Source organism: Bufo gargarizans, chromosome 2, assembly GCF_014858855.1.
Source record: "Bufo gargarizans isolate SCDJY-AF-19 chromosome 2, ASM1485885v1, whole genome shotgun sequence".
NCBI classification, from domain to species: domain Eukaryota; kingdom Metazoa; phylum Chordata; class Amphibia; order Anura; family Bufonidae; genus Bufo; species Bufo gargarizans.
The window spans coordinates 544964706-544985405 of NC_058081.1; the positions used below are offsets into that span (position 1 = coordinate 544964706).

Below are 20700 nucleotides of genomic sequence, written 5' to 3' on the forward strand. Positions count from 1 at the left end.
CTAGTGCTGAAAATGAGCATGCTTGACCAGCAGTCTGAAAGTGAACTACGATCATAACCCTAGACAGCAAGCTGTAAATGTCATATTTTGGGCCAGAACATGGAAAGTGATTTTGTGGAAAAGTACTGTAAAGATTTCATCAGTATATATTGAGGATGTTTAATAGAGATGAGTGAAGTTTAGAAAAATTTGATTCAGCAACTTTGCTAAAGTTAGCCAAAAAATTTGATGGATTATTTTGTCATGTCACTATAAATCCAGCATACCTAGGTGATTCTGCCTTATGGTATGGCCACACAGAGCAGCCATGCTGCACCTTTAATGCACCTTTAAACTGGGGCTGGAGCTGGTATTGGATTTGGCTGGTTAGGTAATAATTTGCACAATATGCATATTATTGTTGTTCTTGCCTGCAATCTCCTGTAGGTTATTGGACAGTAAACACTGAATATTAATCAGAATTGGCATACCCACTTCTCCAATCCCAACGCTCTCCTGCCCTACAGGTGGGAGCCCTTCTTCTGCCATCTGCTTTTCCTCCTTTTCCACATCTAATATCAATGAGAATATGTAATCAGGAACATCCAGCTCCTCCTCTCTCTGCATCTTGCTGATTTTTTTAGGACATGGAGACTTTGAAGGATGATTTAGAAGAAGTAAAGCCAGCAAATAATGAGGATGGTCATCATTAAGGCCTGCCACCCCTAAGGGGTGCGATTTGGATGGTATTGGTTGGCACGCTGGCACTGGAATAATAAAAGTTTTCAACTTATTGGTATTTAATTACATTTCTTAATTTACAGCTGATAAATAATTGACAGAAAATAAGTCTCCTGCAGTCTCCCTGCACTCTCTCTGCAGTCTCCTTGCAGTCTCCCTCTACAATATTCTTGTATTATCATTTTGAGCAACAGTGTCCCTAACACATGAGCGCTTGCTACATCTATTCTGATGCTCAGCTCACAGGACAATGGCAGAGACCGTACTGGATGACGGTTTTATTGGGCTGTGACATCACAGGGGATGGCTATCTGCAGATTGTCTGGCTGCGCGACATTATAGGTGATCTCCGCTTCCCGGGCTTCTTACCTTAACTTTGCAACCGCCATTTTAGGAAAATCTGATTCATTACCATGAAGCCCGAGGAAATTCAGATTCATTGCAAATAGAAATTCTCCTAAACTTCGGATCGAATTTCACTTTGATTGCTTCACTTCCCTCAATACTTTCAAAAAGAGTCACGTTATAAACACTGGATTACCCCAATTAACATGAATAAATTCTCTACCTTGACTGGCTGAAATCACATGTACAATGGGGTCTAATGTTGAATGTTGTACCATATTCCCCCCAAAACACTGTTTATTGTGTAAATTATTCCAGGCATCTTTACTTATCTTTAATATATATTTCCCTTTCAGTTTCACATGGAGTGATTCAAGACTAAACAGAAACTTGATCACACTTTTAACTGGAGAAATAACCGATTCGTTTGATAATCAGTTTCGTACACTATTTGCAGCTTCTGAACCACTTCAGAGATATGATTTTGTCAAGGATCCCAACAAAGATTCTCAAAATAGAGTTATAATACCCTCGCCTGCACCAGCACTGCCTAAAGATACTGAAAACGTAAATTCCACTGCGCAGGCTGTGCCAGTTGTGCCAGAACCCCACACAAATGGATTTTCCTCACCTCAGAGATTTACCACCCATGGAGCTTTGCAGCCAACAGATGTCATTTCATCCCCTTACTTAATCCCAATGGGTGGACTGCAGTTGTCCAAAAGTATTAATAACATAGCAGCGCGGCGGACAGTTGTACCAGCTATAGTAAAGAATAATGGTATGGATGCTGGATTTAACAGGACTTCAGGTGTACCTCAAGATTCTTCAGCCGCAGCTAAAAGTGCAGTAAATGTGCCTGATTACTCCATTCGCCACCGCCTTGCTGCCTGTCACAATTTTGAAGGCCCTTCCATGAACTTTCGTAATGCTCAGGAGTCTCACAGTGCTTTGAGTGATATTTTAAAGAATGTTCAGCGGAATAGGTTATCAGTGGCTAAGACAACAGGGGGAAGGCCGAGCAAGTCTCTTTGGGATCTTAGTCAGCTGTCTCAATTGTCAGGCTGCAGTGGAGAACCTGGTTTGAGGCAAAACCCCTTAGAACTTGGGGAGGACACAAAGGTAAGTGTGTTGTATTTCACTTGGAATAAAATTAGATTTTTTATGTATTTGCAGACTTTATGTATTTGCAGTCTTTATAGGTTTTTGGAGAGTGATGAAACAGGGCGAAGCAAATGTTTATTCTGCTATCTACATACATGAGTTTGGTTTGAGACAAAAAAAAATGGCTGCTAAATTTAATACCTTGTGTTCACCTGATCATGCAGTGTTGAAATCCAATACTTGATGGTTCCCACTGAGACAAAAGAATTCTTGTTTGAGAATAAACAATTGAAAATCTCTATAGAAATAGCTAAATATAACAAACATGTTTGCGGGGTTAGATATCAAGATATCTGCCCGTTTCTGGATAGCTTGAAAAGATAACATTCTTAAGAACTTGGCAGAGCATATTTTTTAAACCCAAACTTTTACCATGGGTAATTTAAGTAACTATGGGAGGTACAACTTTAAGAATGCCTGCGAGAAGATATAAAGAAACACAGGTTCTTTTTAGCATATTAATATCTTAAAGGGGTCCTCCAGTCCCATAATGAAATATTTTATATCTTCCCAGAGTGCCCAAAACACTATGTTTGCCCAATATATTTGTTTTTCATATAATCAGTATCACTGCATCTGGGGAACCCTGATGGGTTTTCTGTTGGACATTTCCACCTAAACAACATGGAGAAGAGAGGTGTAGGGGACATGGCTAGTGTTGACCGAACTTGCGATTTGCAAGTTCGCCGTTCGGGTTATCTAAGAATTCTGTAATGGATTCTGTTACCACAGACCATAATGGAATTCTATGATGGCATGCACCACAGACGCCTATAAGAGGCAGTCTGTATTGCATTCTGTCATAATAGACGTCTATGGTCAGCAAATCGCAAGTTCGCTCAACACTAGACATGACTACCGTAGAAGAAACGGTGTGGCAGGTGGAGCACAGCTTTCATTTCTTTTAATGCTCTTGAAAAATGAAAGCTGTCCTGTTATTGGTTGCTACTGGAAACAAATAGTTTTTCTTTTAGTCAGTTTTATTACATTTGCCCTATAATGTGAATCCAAATACCCCTTTTTATGTGCATACAAAACTGCCACTGGATAAGCCAAGCACCAGTATAATACTTAAAGGGTACCTGCACTCACAGAGGGCAGCATAAGGCCTCTTTCACACGACAGTATGTCCATTTCAGTGTTTTGCGGTCCGTTTTTCACGGATCCGTTGTTCCGTTTTTTGCTTCCGTTGTGGTTCCGTTTCCGTTCCGTTGTTCCGTTCCGTTTTTCCGTATGGCAAATACAGTATACAGTAATTTCATATAAAAAATTGGGCTGGGCATAACATTTTCAATAGATGGTTCCGCAAAAAACGGAACGGATACGGAAGACATACGGATGCATTTCCGTATGCATTCCGTTTTTTTGCGGACCCATAGACTTTAATGGAGCCACGGAACGTGATTTGCGGCCAAATATAGGACATGTTCTATCTTTAAACGGAACGGAAAAACGGAAATACGGAAACGGAATGCACACGGAGTACATTCCGTTTTTTTTGCGGAACCATTGAAATCAATGGTTCCGTATACGGACCGTATACGGACCGCAAAAAACGGCCCGCAAAACGGAAAAAAAAACGGTCGTGTGAAAGAGGCCTAAATTAGTGACAGAAATGCTGATTTCAGCGGTGTGTCAATCATGAGCCAAAAGTAAGTGGTTTCAGAGAACCAGCATCTTAATCATTGCAGCCCAGGCCTTGAAAAGAGGCAAATCTGCCTGAGAAGAGTAGACTGCACACTGTAGTGTAATGCCCTGGTAGACTGCACACTATAGTGTAATGCCTGGTAGACTGCACACTGTAGTGTAATGCACTGGTAGACTGCACACTATAGTGTAATGCCTGGTAGACTGCACACTGTAGTGTAATGCCTGGTAGACTGCACACTGTAGTGTAATGCCTGGTAGACTGCACACTGTAGTGTAATGCCTGGTAGACTGCACACTGTAGTGTAATGCCTGGTAGACTGCACACTGTAGTGTAATGCCTGGTAGACTGCACACTGTAGTGTAATGTCCTGGTAGACTGCACACTATAGTGTAATGACTGGTAGACTGCACACTGTAGTGTAATGTCCTGGTAGACTGCACACTATAGTGTAATGCCTGGTAGACTGCACACTGTAGTGTAATGCCTGGTAGACTGCACACTGTAGTGTAATGCCCTGGTAGACTGCACACTATAGTGTAATGCCTGGTAGACTGCACACTATAGTGTTATGCCTGGTAGACTGCACACTATAGTGTTATGCCTGGTAGACTGCACACTGTAGTGTAATGCCTTGTAGACTGCACACTGTAGTGTAATGCCTGGTAGACTGCACACTATAGTGTTATGCCTGGTAGACTGCACACTGTAGTGTAATGCCCTGGTAGACTGCACACTATAGTTTAATGCCCTGGTAGACTGCACACTATAGTGTAATGCCTGGTAGACTGCACACTATAGTGTAATGCCTGGTAGACTGCCCACTGTAGTGTAATGCCTTGTAGACTGCACACTGTAGTGTAATGCCTGGTAGACTGCACACTATAGTGTAATGCCCTGGTAGACTGCACACTATAGTGTAATGCCTGGTAGACTGCACACTATAGTGTTATGCCTGGTAGACTGCACACTGTAGTGTAATGCCTGGTAGACTGCACACTATAGTGTAATGCCTGGTAGACTGCACACTGTAGTGTAATGCCTTGTAGACTGCACACTGTAGTGTAATGCCCTTGTAGACTGCACACTATAGTGTAATGCCCTGGTAGACTGCACACTATAGTGTAATGCCTGGTAGACTGCACACTATAGTGTAATGCCCTGGTAGACTGCACACTATAGTGTAATGCCTGGTAGACTGCACACTATAGTGTTATGCCTGGTAGACTGCACACTGTAGTGTAATGCCTGGTAGACTGCACACTGTAGTGTAATGCCCTGGTAGACTGCACACTATAGTGTAATGCCTGGTAGACTGCACACTGTAGTGTAATGCCTTGTAGACTGCACACTGTAGTGTAATGCACTGGTAGACTGCACACTATAGTGTAATGCCTGGTAGACTGCACACTGTAGTGTAATGCCTGGTAGACTGCACACTGTAGTGTAATGCCTGGTAGACTGCACACTATAGTGTTATGCCTGGTAGACTGCACACTGTAGTGTAATGCCTGGTAGACTGCACACTGTAGTGTAATGCCTGGTAGACTGCACACTGTAGTGTAATGTCCTGGTAGACTGCACACTGTAGTGTAATGCCTGGTAGACTGCACACTGTAGTGTAATGCCTGGTAGACTGCACACTATAGTGTAATAGCAACTTGTTTCTTGTCCGTGACTAAAAAAATAGAATTTGAATAGAATACAATTTGTAATTTTTTTATAGAGAATATATCTCCTTCAGCAAGTTATTTTGGTGATTATACATTTTTACAGTTCCCAGTTCATACTAGTAATACGATCTTCAGTATCTTGAGCCGTAGACCAGTATTAGTTATACTCCTTCTCATTCACGATGGTTTTACAATTTACCTGTAAAAAATGTTGGCTGTCTGTGAAGTTGTCCAGAAAAAAATAATTAAAAAAATTCAGGTAGGCAACCATGGCTGGTAGATGAGTTGCTAGTTTGCTTTCTGCAATTCCATATCACCCAGTGAGAGGTGAACATTCTTCCACCCATTAAGCATACAACCTGTAAAGTCAGTCCTAGGGCTTACATACGCCTCACCGATCACAAGATGTAAGACACAATAAAAAGTAGAATATAGTAGTTGAATTTCCCATTACTAACAAATTAAGAATTTAAAGGGGCTTCTCCATGGCTTTACTTAAATGCTGTGCTTGAGCTGGGGTGGATTAGGAACTCAAAGTGGCCCTGGAAAAAAGGTAAAAGTGGCCCCATGTTGTAGATCAGGCATCCTCAAACTGCGGCCCTCCAGCTGTTGTAAAACTACAACTCCCACAATGCTCTGCTGTAGGCTGATACCTGTAGGCTGTTCAGGCATGTTGGGAGTTGTAGTTTTGCAACAGCTGGAGGGCAGCAGTTTGAGGATGCCTGTTGTAGATGGAGCCACATAAGCAGAAGGCGTGGCCAAGTCAACTAGGCGAGGTCAGAAAACTGTTAGGCCCCTTTCACACGGGCGAGTATTCCGTGCGGGTGCGATGCGTGAGTTGAACGCATTACACCCGCACTGAATCCTGACCCATTCATTTCTATGGGGCTGTTCACATGAGCTGTGATTTTCACGCATCACTTATGCGTTGCGTGAAAATCGCAGCATGCTCCTCTTTGTGCGTTGCGGTGCGATAATCCACACAATGCAGGCCCCATAGAAGTGAATGGGGTTGCGTGAAAATCGCATAGCATCCGCAAGCAAGTGCGGATGCGGTGCGATTTTCACGCATGGGTTCTAGGTGACAGTCTATTCACTGTATTATTTTCCCTTATAACATGGTTATAAGGGAAAATAATAGCATTCTGACTACAGAATGCATAGTATAATAGTGCTGGAAGGGTTAAAAAAATAAAAAAGTTAACTCACTTTATCCTCTTGATCGCATAGTTCCCGGTCTGTTCTTTGCTAGCTGTGGGCTTGGGCTAAAGGACCTGTGGTGATGTCAGATCACATGCTCCATCACCACGGTGATGGACCATGTGATTGGAGCATGTGATCTGACGTCACCACAGGTCATTCAGCCCACAGCTAGTAAAGAACAGACCGGGAACTACGCGAACAAGAGGATAAGGTGAGTTAACTTTTTTATTTTTTTAACCCCTCCATCACTATTTTACTAAGCATTCTGTAGTCAGAATGCTATTATTTTCCCTTATAACCATGTTATAAGGGAAAATAATACAATCTTCAGAACATCAATCCCAAGCCCGAACTTCTGTGAAGAAGTTCGGGTTTGGGTACCAAACATGCGCGATTTTTCTCACGCGAGTGCAAAACGCATTACAATGTTTTGCACTCGCGCAGAAAAATCGCTCATTTTCCCGCAACGCACCCGCATCTTATCCGGGCCAAAAATATGACGCCCGTGTGAAAGAGGCCTTAGGCCAGCTACAACTACAACCTTGTATATTATTGGTTAGAAGACTTTCATGCTAAATTCTTACACAGATCCCATATTAGGAGGAGATGAGATCGCCATTTATTTTTCAGTTCTTCTGATTAATCAAAACAACAGGAAAATAATGAAAACAACTAAATGGATCCTATAAAAGTAAAACAGACCCTGAGCATCAGTTATGCACATTTGGCATCAGTTTGAGCCATTTCCGCCTGAGAGACGTTATTTTAGGAAAAAAAAAAAAAAAAGTACTGCATCAGAAGAATGGAAAAATAAACGGTAATGTCAACTCAGTCTTAGGGATCACAGACATGACCGTTTGGCGTTTTGCGGTTCGCCGTGTGCATTCCGCATTTTGCAGAATGGATCATCCGACCCCTAATTGAATAGTCCTAAACTTATCGGTAATGCAGACAAAGATGGGACATGTTCTATTCCTTTTGTGGAATGGCCGTGTGGACATATGGACATGGAATGCACATGGAGTCATTTCGTTTTTTTGCAGCCGCATTGAACTAAATGGTACCGCGTACGGGCTGGAAAGAAAAAGGGACACGGAGCAAAAATATGTTTGTGTGCATGAGCCCTTAGATGTTACTTGACTTTGTATTTTTATATTTAACATATTTTGTATTTTTTTTTTGTGTTTATCGTTTTACTAGGGATAATCCTGCAGCATGCGGGGGGCGGAGTTTATCAAAACTGGTACAAAAGAAAACTGACTTAGTTGCCCATGGAGTTCTGAAAAATGAAAGGATCTGATTGGCTGCTTTGGGCAACTAAGTCAGCTTTCCTTTGCACCTGTTTTGATAAATCTCACCCTATATATATATCTATTACTAGGGGTAATCCTGCAGTGTATATGTATTAGGCCTCATGCACACGGCCATATCTGTTTTGCCACCTGCAAACCATGCATCCAGATACTGTTCTTTTGAAATCCGCATGTTTTTCATTGGCGGGACAGACATAAATGTACATGTCCATACACACACATACACTGCAGGACTACCCAGATAGATAGATACTGCAGTTCTCATCTATTACAAGGTGCAGTCCAGGGGTGTGTGGAGATATACACTGAACAAAAATATAAATGCAACACTTTCGGTTTCGCTCCCATTTTGCATGAGCTGAACTCAAAGATCTGAAACATTTTCTACATACACAAAAGACCCATTACATTTAAATATTGTTCACAAAGCTGTCTAAATCTGTGTTAGTGAGCACTTGTCACGGCCTTTGGTGTGCGCTGTGACACTTCTGCCATGCTTGCTTGCTGTTGCCTGTGGCAACGTGTTGCTGTTTCAGCATGCGGGGGCAGTGTCACGGCCTTTGTGGTGTGTGCCGTGACATGGTTGCCTTGCATGTTGTTGCCTGCGGCAACATGTAGCTTTTTATGCTGGTGTGTGCACTTCCCTTTTCAGTTATTTCCTCCTCTGTCCGATGTTGGAGGGGTAAACCATCTTGTTGGGCGTGGTCACTAGGCGCTTCATCTTACCTGTGGCTAGAGGCCAGTTGTCAGTGGTACTCCAGCCATGGTGTGTGTTGGAGTTATGCTCCTGGTCTTCATGTTCCATCTCCCAGAGTGAGGGCCTCCTAGTGGGACATCGAGGTCTCTAACAATGTCTTCCCTCCCTTACATGTGTTGTATGTTTGGTGTGTTGTTATTGAACCACAAGCCTGTATGCAGTGCCACCTGGGGCTGCCATGCACCTTGCGGCATGGGCGTCCTAGCGGAGTCTGGTGTGCTGGATACCTGTGTGAGTTGCTGGTAAGGGGTCCTGTTTGGCGTTAGGGCTCCGATACGTATTCACGGGTTCCAGTTGTGGTGGCAGCGGCAGGTAAGTGTGTGGTCTTGTTTTCTTACCTGCCGATTCTCTTGCTGCATATTGTCTTTTCCTTTCCATGCTTCTAAGCCTTTTGAGACTCCTGTTCTTCCGTGTCCTGGAAGAACAGGACGCCTCTCCTTATCTCCTTTGTGAGGAATTCTCAGGGCCTTAGGTATCAAGGTATGAGCCATCCTACCATCCAGGTCCGCTCATACGGTGAGGAGTTAGGGCTAGGTATAGGGATGCATTAGGAGGTGACCTGCACCCTTATCCTTGTGTTCAGGCCTAGTTGCTTTCATTATCCCTCAGTCATAGTACAGTGTTTTTTTTCCCCCACTCTCCACCGTGACAGCACTTCTCCTTTGCTGAGATAATCTATCCCACCTCACAGGTGTGGCATATCAAGGTGCTGATTACACAGCATGAATATTGCACAGGTGTGCCTTAGACTGCCCACAATGAAATGCCACTCTGAAATGTGCACAGTTTTGCCTTTTAAAGTTGTATGGGCTAGATTTCTTTGAACTGGGAGACAAGTTGTTAGTCTGGGGAGTCTGGGGAGAGAGTAAGCGACCCTACAGAGAGGGAAGCTTGGGGGACTTGCGTGGTCACAGCCAGGAGGGCTGGTAGACCATGCGGCTTATAGAAGCCGGATCTCTCCCATGGACTTGTGTTTGGTGAGCTGACCCGATACCCTGTTTGGGAAATAGGTGAGGTAGAGACGATATATGTATTAGGAAGTGCCCAGACAGGCAGGTGTTTATCTTAGTTTGGATTTAAGTTTGTGTGGGTGCTGAAGTGCCAAAATAAAGCACCATTTGGACTTGAACCCCATTGTCAGAGGAGAAATCTGTGATTGTGACCCCTTGTGAGGGAGCGATCCCATAATATATATATATATATATATATATATATAAAAAGTCTAGTGGGAGCACCAGCCAGAGCGTGGGTGCACGGTCCAACGTAGGGTAGCGGCAATCCCCAGTAGTATAGGAAAAGAAGAAGTAGGACTGCACTCCGAAATAGTGATAAAAAGCAAACTGAAGTTTATTCACCCATATTATGCCAAGTCTTGCGACGTTTCGGCTCATAAGAGCCTTTCTCAAGCTTGAGAAAGGCTCTTGTGAGCCGAAACGTCGCAAGACTTGCCATAATATGGGTGAATAAACTTCAGTTTGCTTTTATCACTATTTCGGAGTGCAGTCCTACTTCTTCTTTTCATTATATATATATATATATATATATATACTGCACTACATATCTATTACTAGGGGTAGTCCTGCAACATTGCTGGTGAGGACATGGCAGCACACTGGGCACAGCAGGTCCAGCACCTGAAATGTGTATTACAGGCGGTAACACATAATGCTAGCCTTTACTGTCATTATCACGCACAGTGTATAATAATGACTGAGAGCAGGAGGGCCGGTGGCCTGCGAGGTGTATTGGAGAGGGCTGAGAAAGTGTGAAAAGTGAGGACTCTGCCAGCCCACTGCCTAGTAAAAGGAAATCGGCCCACTGTGAGTTTTCCCAGTAAGGTGCATTGCCAATCCGCTGAGCCAACCCAAAAACAGAACCAATAACCCCAAAGAAAAGTGGGAGACACACACATAAAATATATGTAATTTATTGAGACATGATCACATAAACAATATATGAAACAAAAGGCACAAGTGTACAGGAGGGGGGGGGGGGGAGACCTCATGTAAGGAGGTCAGATACAACCTCTCTCCCAAACACCCAACTGGCAGGGAAAAAGATGTCACAGCCCTAGGTATACATCAGCATGAAAATTGTGAGAACTGTAGGTTCACTCAAAGTAACATGTACTGGTATGTATGTTGCATGCACAGAAAGATAAATGAAAAAATGTACAAATAGCACAAGGCAAACTAGCCAACCCAAAAACCTGGGATGGCCGCATAAGGTATGCACATAGCCATTGAACTGTACAATACAGACAGAGGCAAGTGTGCCAAGTGCAGGTGGCAATAGAGATATAAAAAGAAATGTAACAACTAACTGAGCAAAACAACAAAACATGTATTACCCATGATATGCTGGACCCAGAGCGTGTGACCAAAAGCTGCACCTCGACGTACGTTTTACCTGGAGAGGCTTCGTCAGGAGCCCCTGGTTTCAGCTAACCTGTGGAAGAAAGACTTTCATCAGTCCTTTCCTTCGCCTGCGCCTCCGAATCGGTGATCTCATGATTGCCCAGCTGGCTGCAGGTTCTTCCTCTGAAGTCCCAACCGGATGTGCCCCTGTTTGTTTCTATTCAGCTGCATGTACATTATACAGCTGTACAAGAAGACATACAGTAGGAGCACATCCAGTCTGGACTTCAATGAAAGAGCCCACAGCCAAGATTGCGGAATCATTAGTATGACGGAAGTGTAAGTAATGCTGAAACTCTCATCCTTCCACACATTAGTTGAAACTGAGAATTTAGGTGAAGCCTCTGAGAACCCCTTTAAGTGTGCTTGTAGAACTCCTGGTTCTGGTACAATGTGCAACTTTTCAAAATTTCAAGATTTAATACAGAGCGTTATAGTGATATTCAACGACTGTAAAGCGAAGTGCTGGGACAGGCTGTACCTGGAAGCAGAGAGTGGACAAACAAAGTATTTTGTAAGCAGAAGTACATTGCGCTATCCCTTAGATATGACCATAGAAATGATTGGTGGTAAAGGTATTTCCTTGAACTTTGATACTGATGGCCAGGGCCGGTGCGACCATATAGGCTAACTAGGCGTACGCCTAGGGCGCCGGCCTGCTGGGGGCACCCTGGTGGGCTCCCCCTGACTGGGGCTGCAGCCCTGGGGGAGCGGCTCTTGAGCCGCCCCCAGCGCTGTCACAGGGGGGCCAGGAGGTGGAGGTCCTTCTTAAATATGGCAGAACAGACATCTGCTTACCCTGATGGCTGGTGCCTGCTCTGCCAGTAAATAACCGGAGGAGAGGAGGCGGGCGGCAAGGGAGGCTGTTCTAGCAGCTCCCCACTCCTCCCTCGTGCGCCCTCTGTGATGCCGGAATATGACGTCATTCCGGCCCCAGCATACTAAACAGCGCGCTGGAGGACTGAGGAGCTGCATCACACTGGACCCCAGGGAGGTGAGTGTTTAACTGAGTGAGTGTCTGCCTGTGTATTTATGTCAGTGAGTGAGTGTGTGTATGAATGTCTGTCTTTCTGTCAGTAAATTAATGTGTGTCTGTCATTGAGTATCTGTGTGTGTATGTCAGTGAGTGAGGATGTCTGTCGGTCAGTAAGTGTCTGTGTGTTTGTCAGTGAGTATGTGTATGCTTGTTAGTGAGTATATGAGTGTGTTTGTCTGCCAGTGAGTGAGTGTCTGTCAGTGAGTTTCTGTGTGTGTTTCAGTGGATGAGTGTGTGTCTGTCAGTGAGTTTCTGTGTACGTCGTTCAGTGAGTGTCTGAGTGCGTGTCTGTCTGTCAGTGTGTGTGTGTGTCTGTAAGTAAGTGAATGAGTGACATGAGGGGGCATCAAAATGGATCTTTGCCTAGGGCGGCAAAAATCCTTGCACCGGCCCTGCTGATGGCCTACCCTTAGAACAGGTCATCAATATTAGATCAGTGGAAGTCTGAAAACTTGTATCCTCGCAATTAGCTGATTAAAGGTGCAGTCTACTTCATTGCTTACCAGGTGCAGCTATGCAAATTTTGCAGACCCTGTGCCTGGTATTACAGCTCAGTCCCATTTACTTGTACTGGGTACAGTCACTACAAACTGTATTAGCTGATCAGTAGGTGATGTTAGGAGTTTTAGAACGGAGAGTGTTTGTCGTGCCATTGTAATTACGATTTTGATCTCTGCTTTCCAAGTTGCACCTATAGTTTCCTATAAAAATCTTAGATAATTCTTGCAAGTCTATTTTGTGACATCATACATCATTCTAATGTAGAACAACTAAAAAACAATGATAGTGAGCCATTAGCAAAGAATATATCTTTCAAGTTAGGAACCTTTCCTATAGTTAGTTGGGTTGCTCCTGGATCTCTGCCAGCCTCCAATGTAGTTTAATGGGGCTGGATGGCAACACAATGGCTGCCTGTAATGCCAGATTGAGGGAGGCCTGTCAGGCTGTTCCCTGCCAGAATAGCTTGCTGGATCTCAACGCTAGTGTGAAACTAGCCTATGGGAGTTATCTAAGTGCTCCCCCCTGATATTGACCCTTTAACTCCTACACAGGGATCTGGACTTTGCTGCAGGGTAACCACCAGGCCACTGCCTCTCGGATTAGTCTCTGTTCTGCTGACCCACAGGGATCAAAAGACATCAATGCGCAATACCAAAGGATAAGGAAAACCTATAGTCGGGGACTGGCATGCATCTCATTTTAAATTATACCACTACCACTTTAAACGTAACTTTTATTAATTACTGTAAAAACAAACCCAAAAATTGAAGTAGTAATTGGGCATTCTCTGGTGGCTTAGGGGATATCAAGACCAGCATAGAAAACACTGGTCTTTCATAAATGAGCCCCACTGTGTAAAATGTGCTTTTATTGCCCTGCAGGTGGCATATTCAGAAGAGGCTGGCAGGGCAAGTTCTCTGGATCCTGCGTCTCGAGGCAAGGGGGTAATTAGCCAATCTTCCTTGTCAAGGGTATTCATAAACAGAATGTTTGCCCCAGTTTAAGAAAGGAAGTCTACCTATAACTCCCCAGTTTACGAGGAAAGTGAAAAATGTCCCTTTCTTTCATCCCCATCCATAGTGATCTTTGACTTGTGTTCTACGGTGTGTGGTTTCCTCCCTTGTCTAATATTCCCTCCACCTTGTTCCAATATTTACTCTTCAGGTCCAATAGATTTGTCCGTTTGTCTACATAACTTTCAGATGCATTTAATCTTTTCAATGGCATGTAGTAAAATAAGAGGCAGCAAGTGAAACTGAGAGACATGAGTTGCTGTAATAACCTTTCATGATGACATATGTCATGACTACACTAACAGGGAATTAATGTAGGTCAGGATAACACATTACAGATTAACATATTTGAAATAATTAATCAAAAGAAATTCCAGCCGTGCCAGTAATGAAGAACTATTTTGTACAGCTGCATGACGAGATGAAAGCCAGCTCCTTCCCTGCTGCAGTCTAATTTCTGTATTTGTACATTCAAATGGCTTGTATCATCTCATTAATCCATTCATTGGAAAAGGAGCTTAGGGAAGGTAAATCCCATGTAAAAATATTCCAAAGCAAGAGCTCTAAAATTATATTCAACATAGAAACATAGACTGTGTCGGCAGATAAAAAGCATTTGGCCCATCTAGTCTGCCCAATTCAAGACTCTATTGGCCAGGCGTACGGTAAACTCTAAGAGGGAGGTTCATAAAGACTGGCACTTCGTACGCCAGCCTAAATCAATACTTTGTTGGAGTAACATGCTCACTTCTCCTAACAAGTTTTGTGAAGCTTTAGATGCCCTTATGCCAGAAATTGTACCCTGTCACCACTACAGTAGGTTTTAAACCATTTCCAGGCCATTCTTGTTCTCAAACTCCCAATTCCAAACATACCTTTACTGTTTATGTGCTGTTTCCCCTGTTTATGTGCTGTTTCCCCTGTTTTTTCCCCAAAAAACTGTTTATAATCAATATGCTAGTTAGTAAACAGAGATTCCATGGGACTGTACTGATTGGCAAAGGAGACCAGCCGTGCCCATTCAAATTGAGCCCCAGTCCTCCCCTGCGCCACCACTGGAAATTTGTGCAGGTCTATCTGCACATGCACCATCTGGTCCCTTCTGGGGGCACATCCTTCCCGTCTATATGCAGTTCAGTTGCTGATGCTGCAGCCCCCAGACGGGCACAGAAGGTGCAGCTGCAGACTGAGATGAGACGTGCGCCTGCGCAGATTTTCAGTGGTGTTGCAGGGAGTTAGCTCTTTTCTTTGCTTCTTGAACATCTTTTGGAAATTTAGCTCCGTCATAAGGGCTCAATACTGGAAAAAAAAAAACGCTTCAGTTTTATCCTAATGCATTCTGAATGGAAAACAATCCATTCAGTATGCATCAGGATGTCTTCAGTTCAGTCCCTTTTACGGTATTTAGCCGGAGAAAATACCGCAGCATGCTGCAGTATTTTTTCTGGGCAAAATGTCGAAACACTTGCCGGATTCAGCATTAATTTCCATTGAAATGTATTAATGCTGGATCCGGTACCAAGTGTTCCTGGAAAAACGGATACGGTTTCCCGGTCTGCGCATGCGCAGACCTTTAAATCTGTGAAAAAGATAAATACCGAATCCTTTTTCCAGATGACACTGGAGAGACGGATCCGGTATTGCAATGCATCAGACGGATCGGCATCCGGAAATAAATTATATCCGTCTGCATACGGATTTCTGGATCCGTTGTCGGAACTGCCTGCCGGATTCTTCTAACGCTAGTGTGAAAGTACCCTAACATAGTCATTAATAATTGGGACTAGACTGCTAGTTACGCCCCCACGTCTCCCGCTTTACGTTTGATACATAACATGATTCAGATTCGTTAGATTCAGATTAGCCATGCTGCTTGTTATTGTTGCTGTGACAGCACTTAAGTCCGGGCTACATGCCATGGCACTACATCTAATCTGCCCTACATTCCAACCATGCCCATCTTTATATTTATCATGTAATTACTCTGATGTTTTGTTTGCACCTTTATTAAAAATTCCTCAGAAGTGATATTGATGATTTAATTGTAACGGAGCTATTAGCATTACACATAACCAAGGACTCATAAAGTCTATATATGTAAAAAATAAATATATATATTTACAGTATATATATATATTTAAGAGAGACCGTATATTTTATGTTTCTGGTTATATGATATTCTGTTATGCAGCTTCATACGTGGAACGACGGCTGCTATTACAAAAAGTACATTTTAAAGTGTACCTGTCGTTTTACAAATTTATGATAGTGTTATAACAAAGGTTTTAATGAGTGGGGGTCTGAGTGCTAAGACCCTGCTGATCACTAGAATGAGAGGACAGAGCACGGTCTTGCCTTATGGCAGGAGATGGACTCGAGATGGGCTCATAGACTTTTTAACATGCACATCTTCGGCATTGAGGTCACACAGTGATCTGCATGAGCGATTCTATTTCCTCATTTTAGCGATCAGACCCCCACTCATGACTATGACATATCAACAGTTTGTGACAGTACAGATACACTTTAAACATAGGGGGTCATTTATCATTTGAGATCATTTTCATGTCACTTTGTCAGTCTGTTTAAAGGGAACCTGTAATCAACTGTATGCTGCCCATACTAAGTAGAGACAGGTGAGTTGATTTCAGCGCTCTGTCTGTCATTTATAAGTTAAAAGTAAATGGTTGCCGAGAACCAACATCACAATCATTGCAGATTGGGCCTGGAAAAGAGTCCCGGCCACCTGAGAAGAGTCCTGGTTATCCATGACTTCCTGCTCTCCTGCCCTCCTGCTGATGAGTGACCGTCTTCTACCTAGTTTTCTCCCTTTCTCCCTAGAAGAGAACTGCCAATCATCAGCAGATGGGTGAGAGTGCAGGAGATTAGGAATAACCATGACTCTTCTCAAGTAGAATTTCTGTCACTATTTTATGCTGCCCCCAGTGAGGTCATCATAGAGTTGATGACAAGTTCCCTTTAACATAGTGTTTTTGCACCAAATTTATGAAAATGCACACAGTTTTCATGTATTTGGTGCAATGCACTGTGTTGTACATGCATACCACAGTTGTTTTTTGCGGTCCGCAAAAAAAACCTGAAGGCTCTAATTCTTGAAATTTAATATATACAGGTTTCCGAGCAACAATCCGCAAAAAAAAAAAAACTGATGCGGATGACATACAGATGGCTTCCGTTGGTCATCTGCGTTTTTTTGCTGACCTATTGACTTCAATAGGTCCGCAAGACATTTATTGTGGAGAAGAATAGGACATGCAATACTTTTTTTGCGGATGGGAAACTCGGACAGCGGATGCGGAAAAGAAATGGTTGACTACATCGCAATTTTAACGGCTCCATAGTAATGCATGGGTAACCATCTGATCAGCCAAAACAGAATGGACGCAGAGAAAAACAACAGTTGTGTGCATGTAGCCTTAGGCCTCATGCACATGACCGTTGTTGTTTTCCGTTCATCAAATTGGGGATCCGTTGTTCCGTTGCCGTTTTTTCCCCCATTGTGTTTCTGTGTGTCTTCCATTTTTTATGGCAGACCGCCAAAAAAAAGGAAAGGTAAAAAAAAGTGTAAACTAAATATCCCCACCCAGGATACTGATGTCTCCTGGCACCCCGACTGGGTACCTCCGTCGATAGATACTCCTAGCGCTTCCCGAGGACTCCAAGCACTCCACTTGACACCGTAAGCACTGCAGACCCCACGAACCACCGAAGCTTGGTTGAGGTCTCACTGTCTCCTACCCACCCTGGACCTACGACAAGGCTCCAGGCTCCAGTGGGTGAACCTCTCCTACATCAAGAGAGCAGGAACAGCTCTTACAAGAGCTAGTAGTTATGCCAGGGGAGTATAGCAAATCTTCAGCGTATAGCAATCCCCCAGTGTCGATCAGTTACCCAAACACCAGCCTCAACTTGGTAAAGGGCAAAACAGGAACTCTTTATTTGGACACACAAGCATTGATTTATACACATCTTCCAACAAGGTTACCACCCACAGGGTTTTGTAAAAACAGCCAATCGCATGCATTTGCAGTATTGAAACCTTCCTAGCAATTGTACACAAAATCCCCTTCCCTCTGTCTGTAACGCAATCAACAAAATACAATGAGCATTGTCTGTGACTCAATTAACTAACACACTGGCATTGTCTGAGACGCAATCAACAAAATACAATTACCAAACGTAATGGGCTAACTTAATCACTCACAGACAGAAACCTCACATTTTTCCCAAAACACAGAAAACACCTCAAAACCCCACATATCCCCATAATGTATACATCCATGGATAGCTCTGATCTGGGTGAACAACATATCCAAAAATCACCCAGATCCGAGCAGGGGTTCCCGAATTCCATGAAAGTCACATTTGGCCGGCCGCAAGCATGGCTTTCCTGCCCAAAACAGTTCCACAGATTTAAGCTGTGCGGCCGGTCTGTCTTCTCCTTCAAAGTTAGTATGGGCCATAATCCTGGGGCAAGAGGCTGGCAAACAGGCCCCTCCAAAACCAAGTTGCGAGGTTGGTTTCGCCACACATCTCCCTCTCCCAGGGAAGACTAACCAGATACCTGATCTCACGTCGGTCGGTACCTGAGTTAGTCTGGCAGTCCACCCACAACCCAATACTGGACCTGTTGAATTTTGGGCCTGGCTTTGTTCTGTATGTCCCCAGCTGTTGAGTGGGCATCTGCTACTCCTTGCTTCCTTGTTGTTCTCGAGCTTGGAGCTGTAGGTGGGCAGAGGCCGAATGCGCTCTGCCCAGATGCCAGCTCTTCCGCTGGGGTAGCCTGTGGGAAGTCCGGCTCTGGAGAAGAGGATAGGGGAGGGCAGAGGCCAACTGCGCTCTGCCCAGATGCCAGCTCTTCCACTGGGATGGGGTCAGGGAATCCTACCCCCAGGACCTTGTCGCGGATCAGCTGTGGAGAGGAGGGATCGCTTACCTCCTTCTCCTGGCATTCCTGCGGGGTTGGTGGGGACTCTGTATCGGCCGTCCAGCACCCTGGTAGGTCTGGTGCAGAGACTGTGGTCCCATCTGCATCATTGGAGTTAGGGGTCCTGTCCCCCTGTGGTTGGGGAGAGAGACCGGTTGTCTCCTCTCCCTTCAAAGTACACTGCCACTGGGGAATGGAGACAATGCTCTCCTCTCCCTGCAAAACATACTGCCGCTGGGGAGCAGGACCAACTGTCCCTACTCCCTGAAACTACGGCTGCCGTTGGGGATCTGGGCCGACTGCCCAGCATCCCTGTAGGGCCAGTGGAGAGATCTCGGTCCCATCCCCACCTGCCATATGAGTTTCCCCCCAGGACCAGTCTATGAGGTCCCCTTCCTCTGTAACTGGTAATGAAGCAGGGGATACTTCAGTCGGGTCTTCCCAGCTGTAGGGTTGTAGGTCTGGGACTGCCACCCAGCTCTCTGGCAGTGTATATTGGGACCGAATTGAGCTGAAGAGGTATTGGTAATCCTGCTCCAGCTCCCACTCCTTTGACACTAGAGATGCCAGGTCTTGTCTCACCTCTCTCGCTGTAGCCCAATCGTGCATAGCCTCCCTGTAGTCATAGATATTCCAGAACTGGGACTCTCCAGCATCTCCGAACTTCGGTTCTGCGAAGGCCTCAAACAACAGGCCAGGGCCATCATAATCCCCACCCTCGGGTCTGTCGTGCTCAGCCATCCAGGGGGAGTGCCGAATCACATCCCACCAGAGTGCCTGGTAGGCGTTGTCTAGCCAACACTCCTTCCATACCAGGCTCTCCAGTTCTGTCACCCACTCATCCAGGGGCTTCTCTCCCAGAAGGGGCATTCGCAGGGCCACTCGCATCCGCAACTGCTGCTCCTCACTGGGGAGACTCTCACTTCGCCGCCGCTGGGCATTTTCCAGGGCATCATACCAGACTTCCTTTCTGTCTGCATCCCTGTAGTCCGCAGCTGCCTCCTCCTCCTCGTCATGGAACACTGTCCGAAGACTAGCCGATTCCATCCTGCTGTATCCAGGGGCGCTGTATGGATACTAACGTTGCCCTCAACTTTGTAAATCCACGAGCGGTGTCTCCGAGCTGCTTCTCCTCTCACTAGGATGCTATCCCACTGCTTGCCACCAATGTAACGGATCTCCTGGCACCCTGACCGGGTACCTCCGTCGATAGATGCTCCTAGCGCTTCCTGAGGACTCCAAGCACTCCACTTGACACCGTAAGCACTGCAGACCCCACGAACCACCGAAGCTTGGTTGAGGTCTCACCATCTCCTACCCAACCTGGACCTACGACAAGGCTCCAGGCTCCAGTGGGTGAACCTCTTCTACATCCAGAGAGCAGGAACAGCTCTTACAAGAGCTAGTAGTTATGCCAGGGGAGTATAGCAAATCTTCAGCGTATAGCAATCCCCCAGTGTCGATCAGTTACCCAAACATCAGCCTCAATTTGGTAAAGGGTAAAACAGGAACTCTTTATTTGGACACACAAGCATTGATTTATACACATCTTCCAACAAGGCTACCACCCACAGGATTTTGTAAAAACAGCCAATCACATGCATTTACAGTATTGAAACCTTCCTAGCAATTGTACACAAAATCCCCTTCCTTCTGTCTGTAACGCAATCAACAAAATACAATGAGCATTGTCTGTGACGCAATTAACTAACACACTGGCATTGTCTGAGACTCAATCAACAAAATACAATTACCAAACGTAATGGACTAACTTAATCACTCACAGACAGAAACCACACATTTTTCCAAAACACAGAAAACACCTCAAAACCCCACATATCCCCATAATGTATACATCCATGGATAGCTCTGATCTGGGTGAACAACATATCCAAAAATCACCCAGATCCGAGCAGGGGTTCCCGAATCCCATGGAAGTCACATTTGGCCGGCCGCAAGCAT

General features: G+C 44.6%; 1 protein-coding gene across 1 annotated transcript in view; it reads left to right on the plus strand.

The window, feature by feature from the left end:
- Nucleotides 1-20700, plus strand: part of FAM83E (family with sequence similarity 83 member E) — a 94095-nt gene that overhangs the window by 60856 nt on the left and 12539 nt on the right. The window contains exon 5 of the mRNA XM_044278083.1: nt 1422-2187. Coding sequence (XP_044134018.1) covers nt 1422-2187 — 766 coding nt within the window. The remainder of the gene's footprint in view (nt 1-1421; nt 2188-20700) is intronic.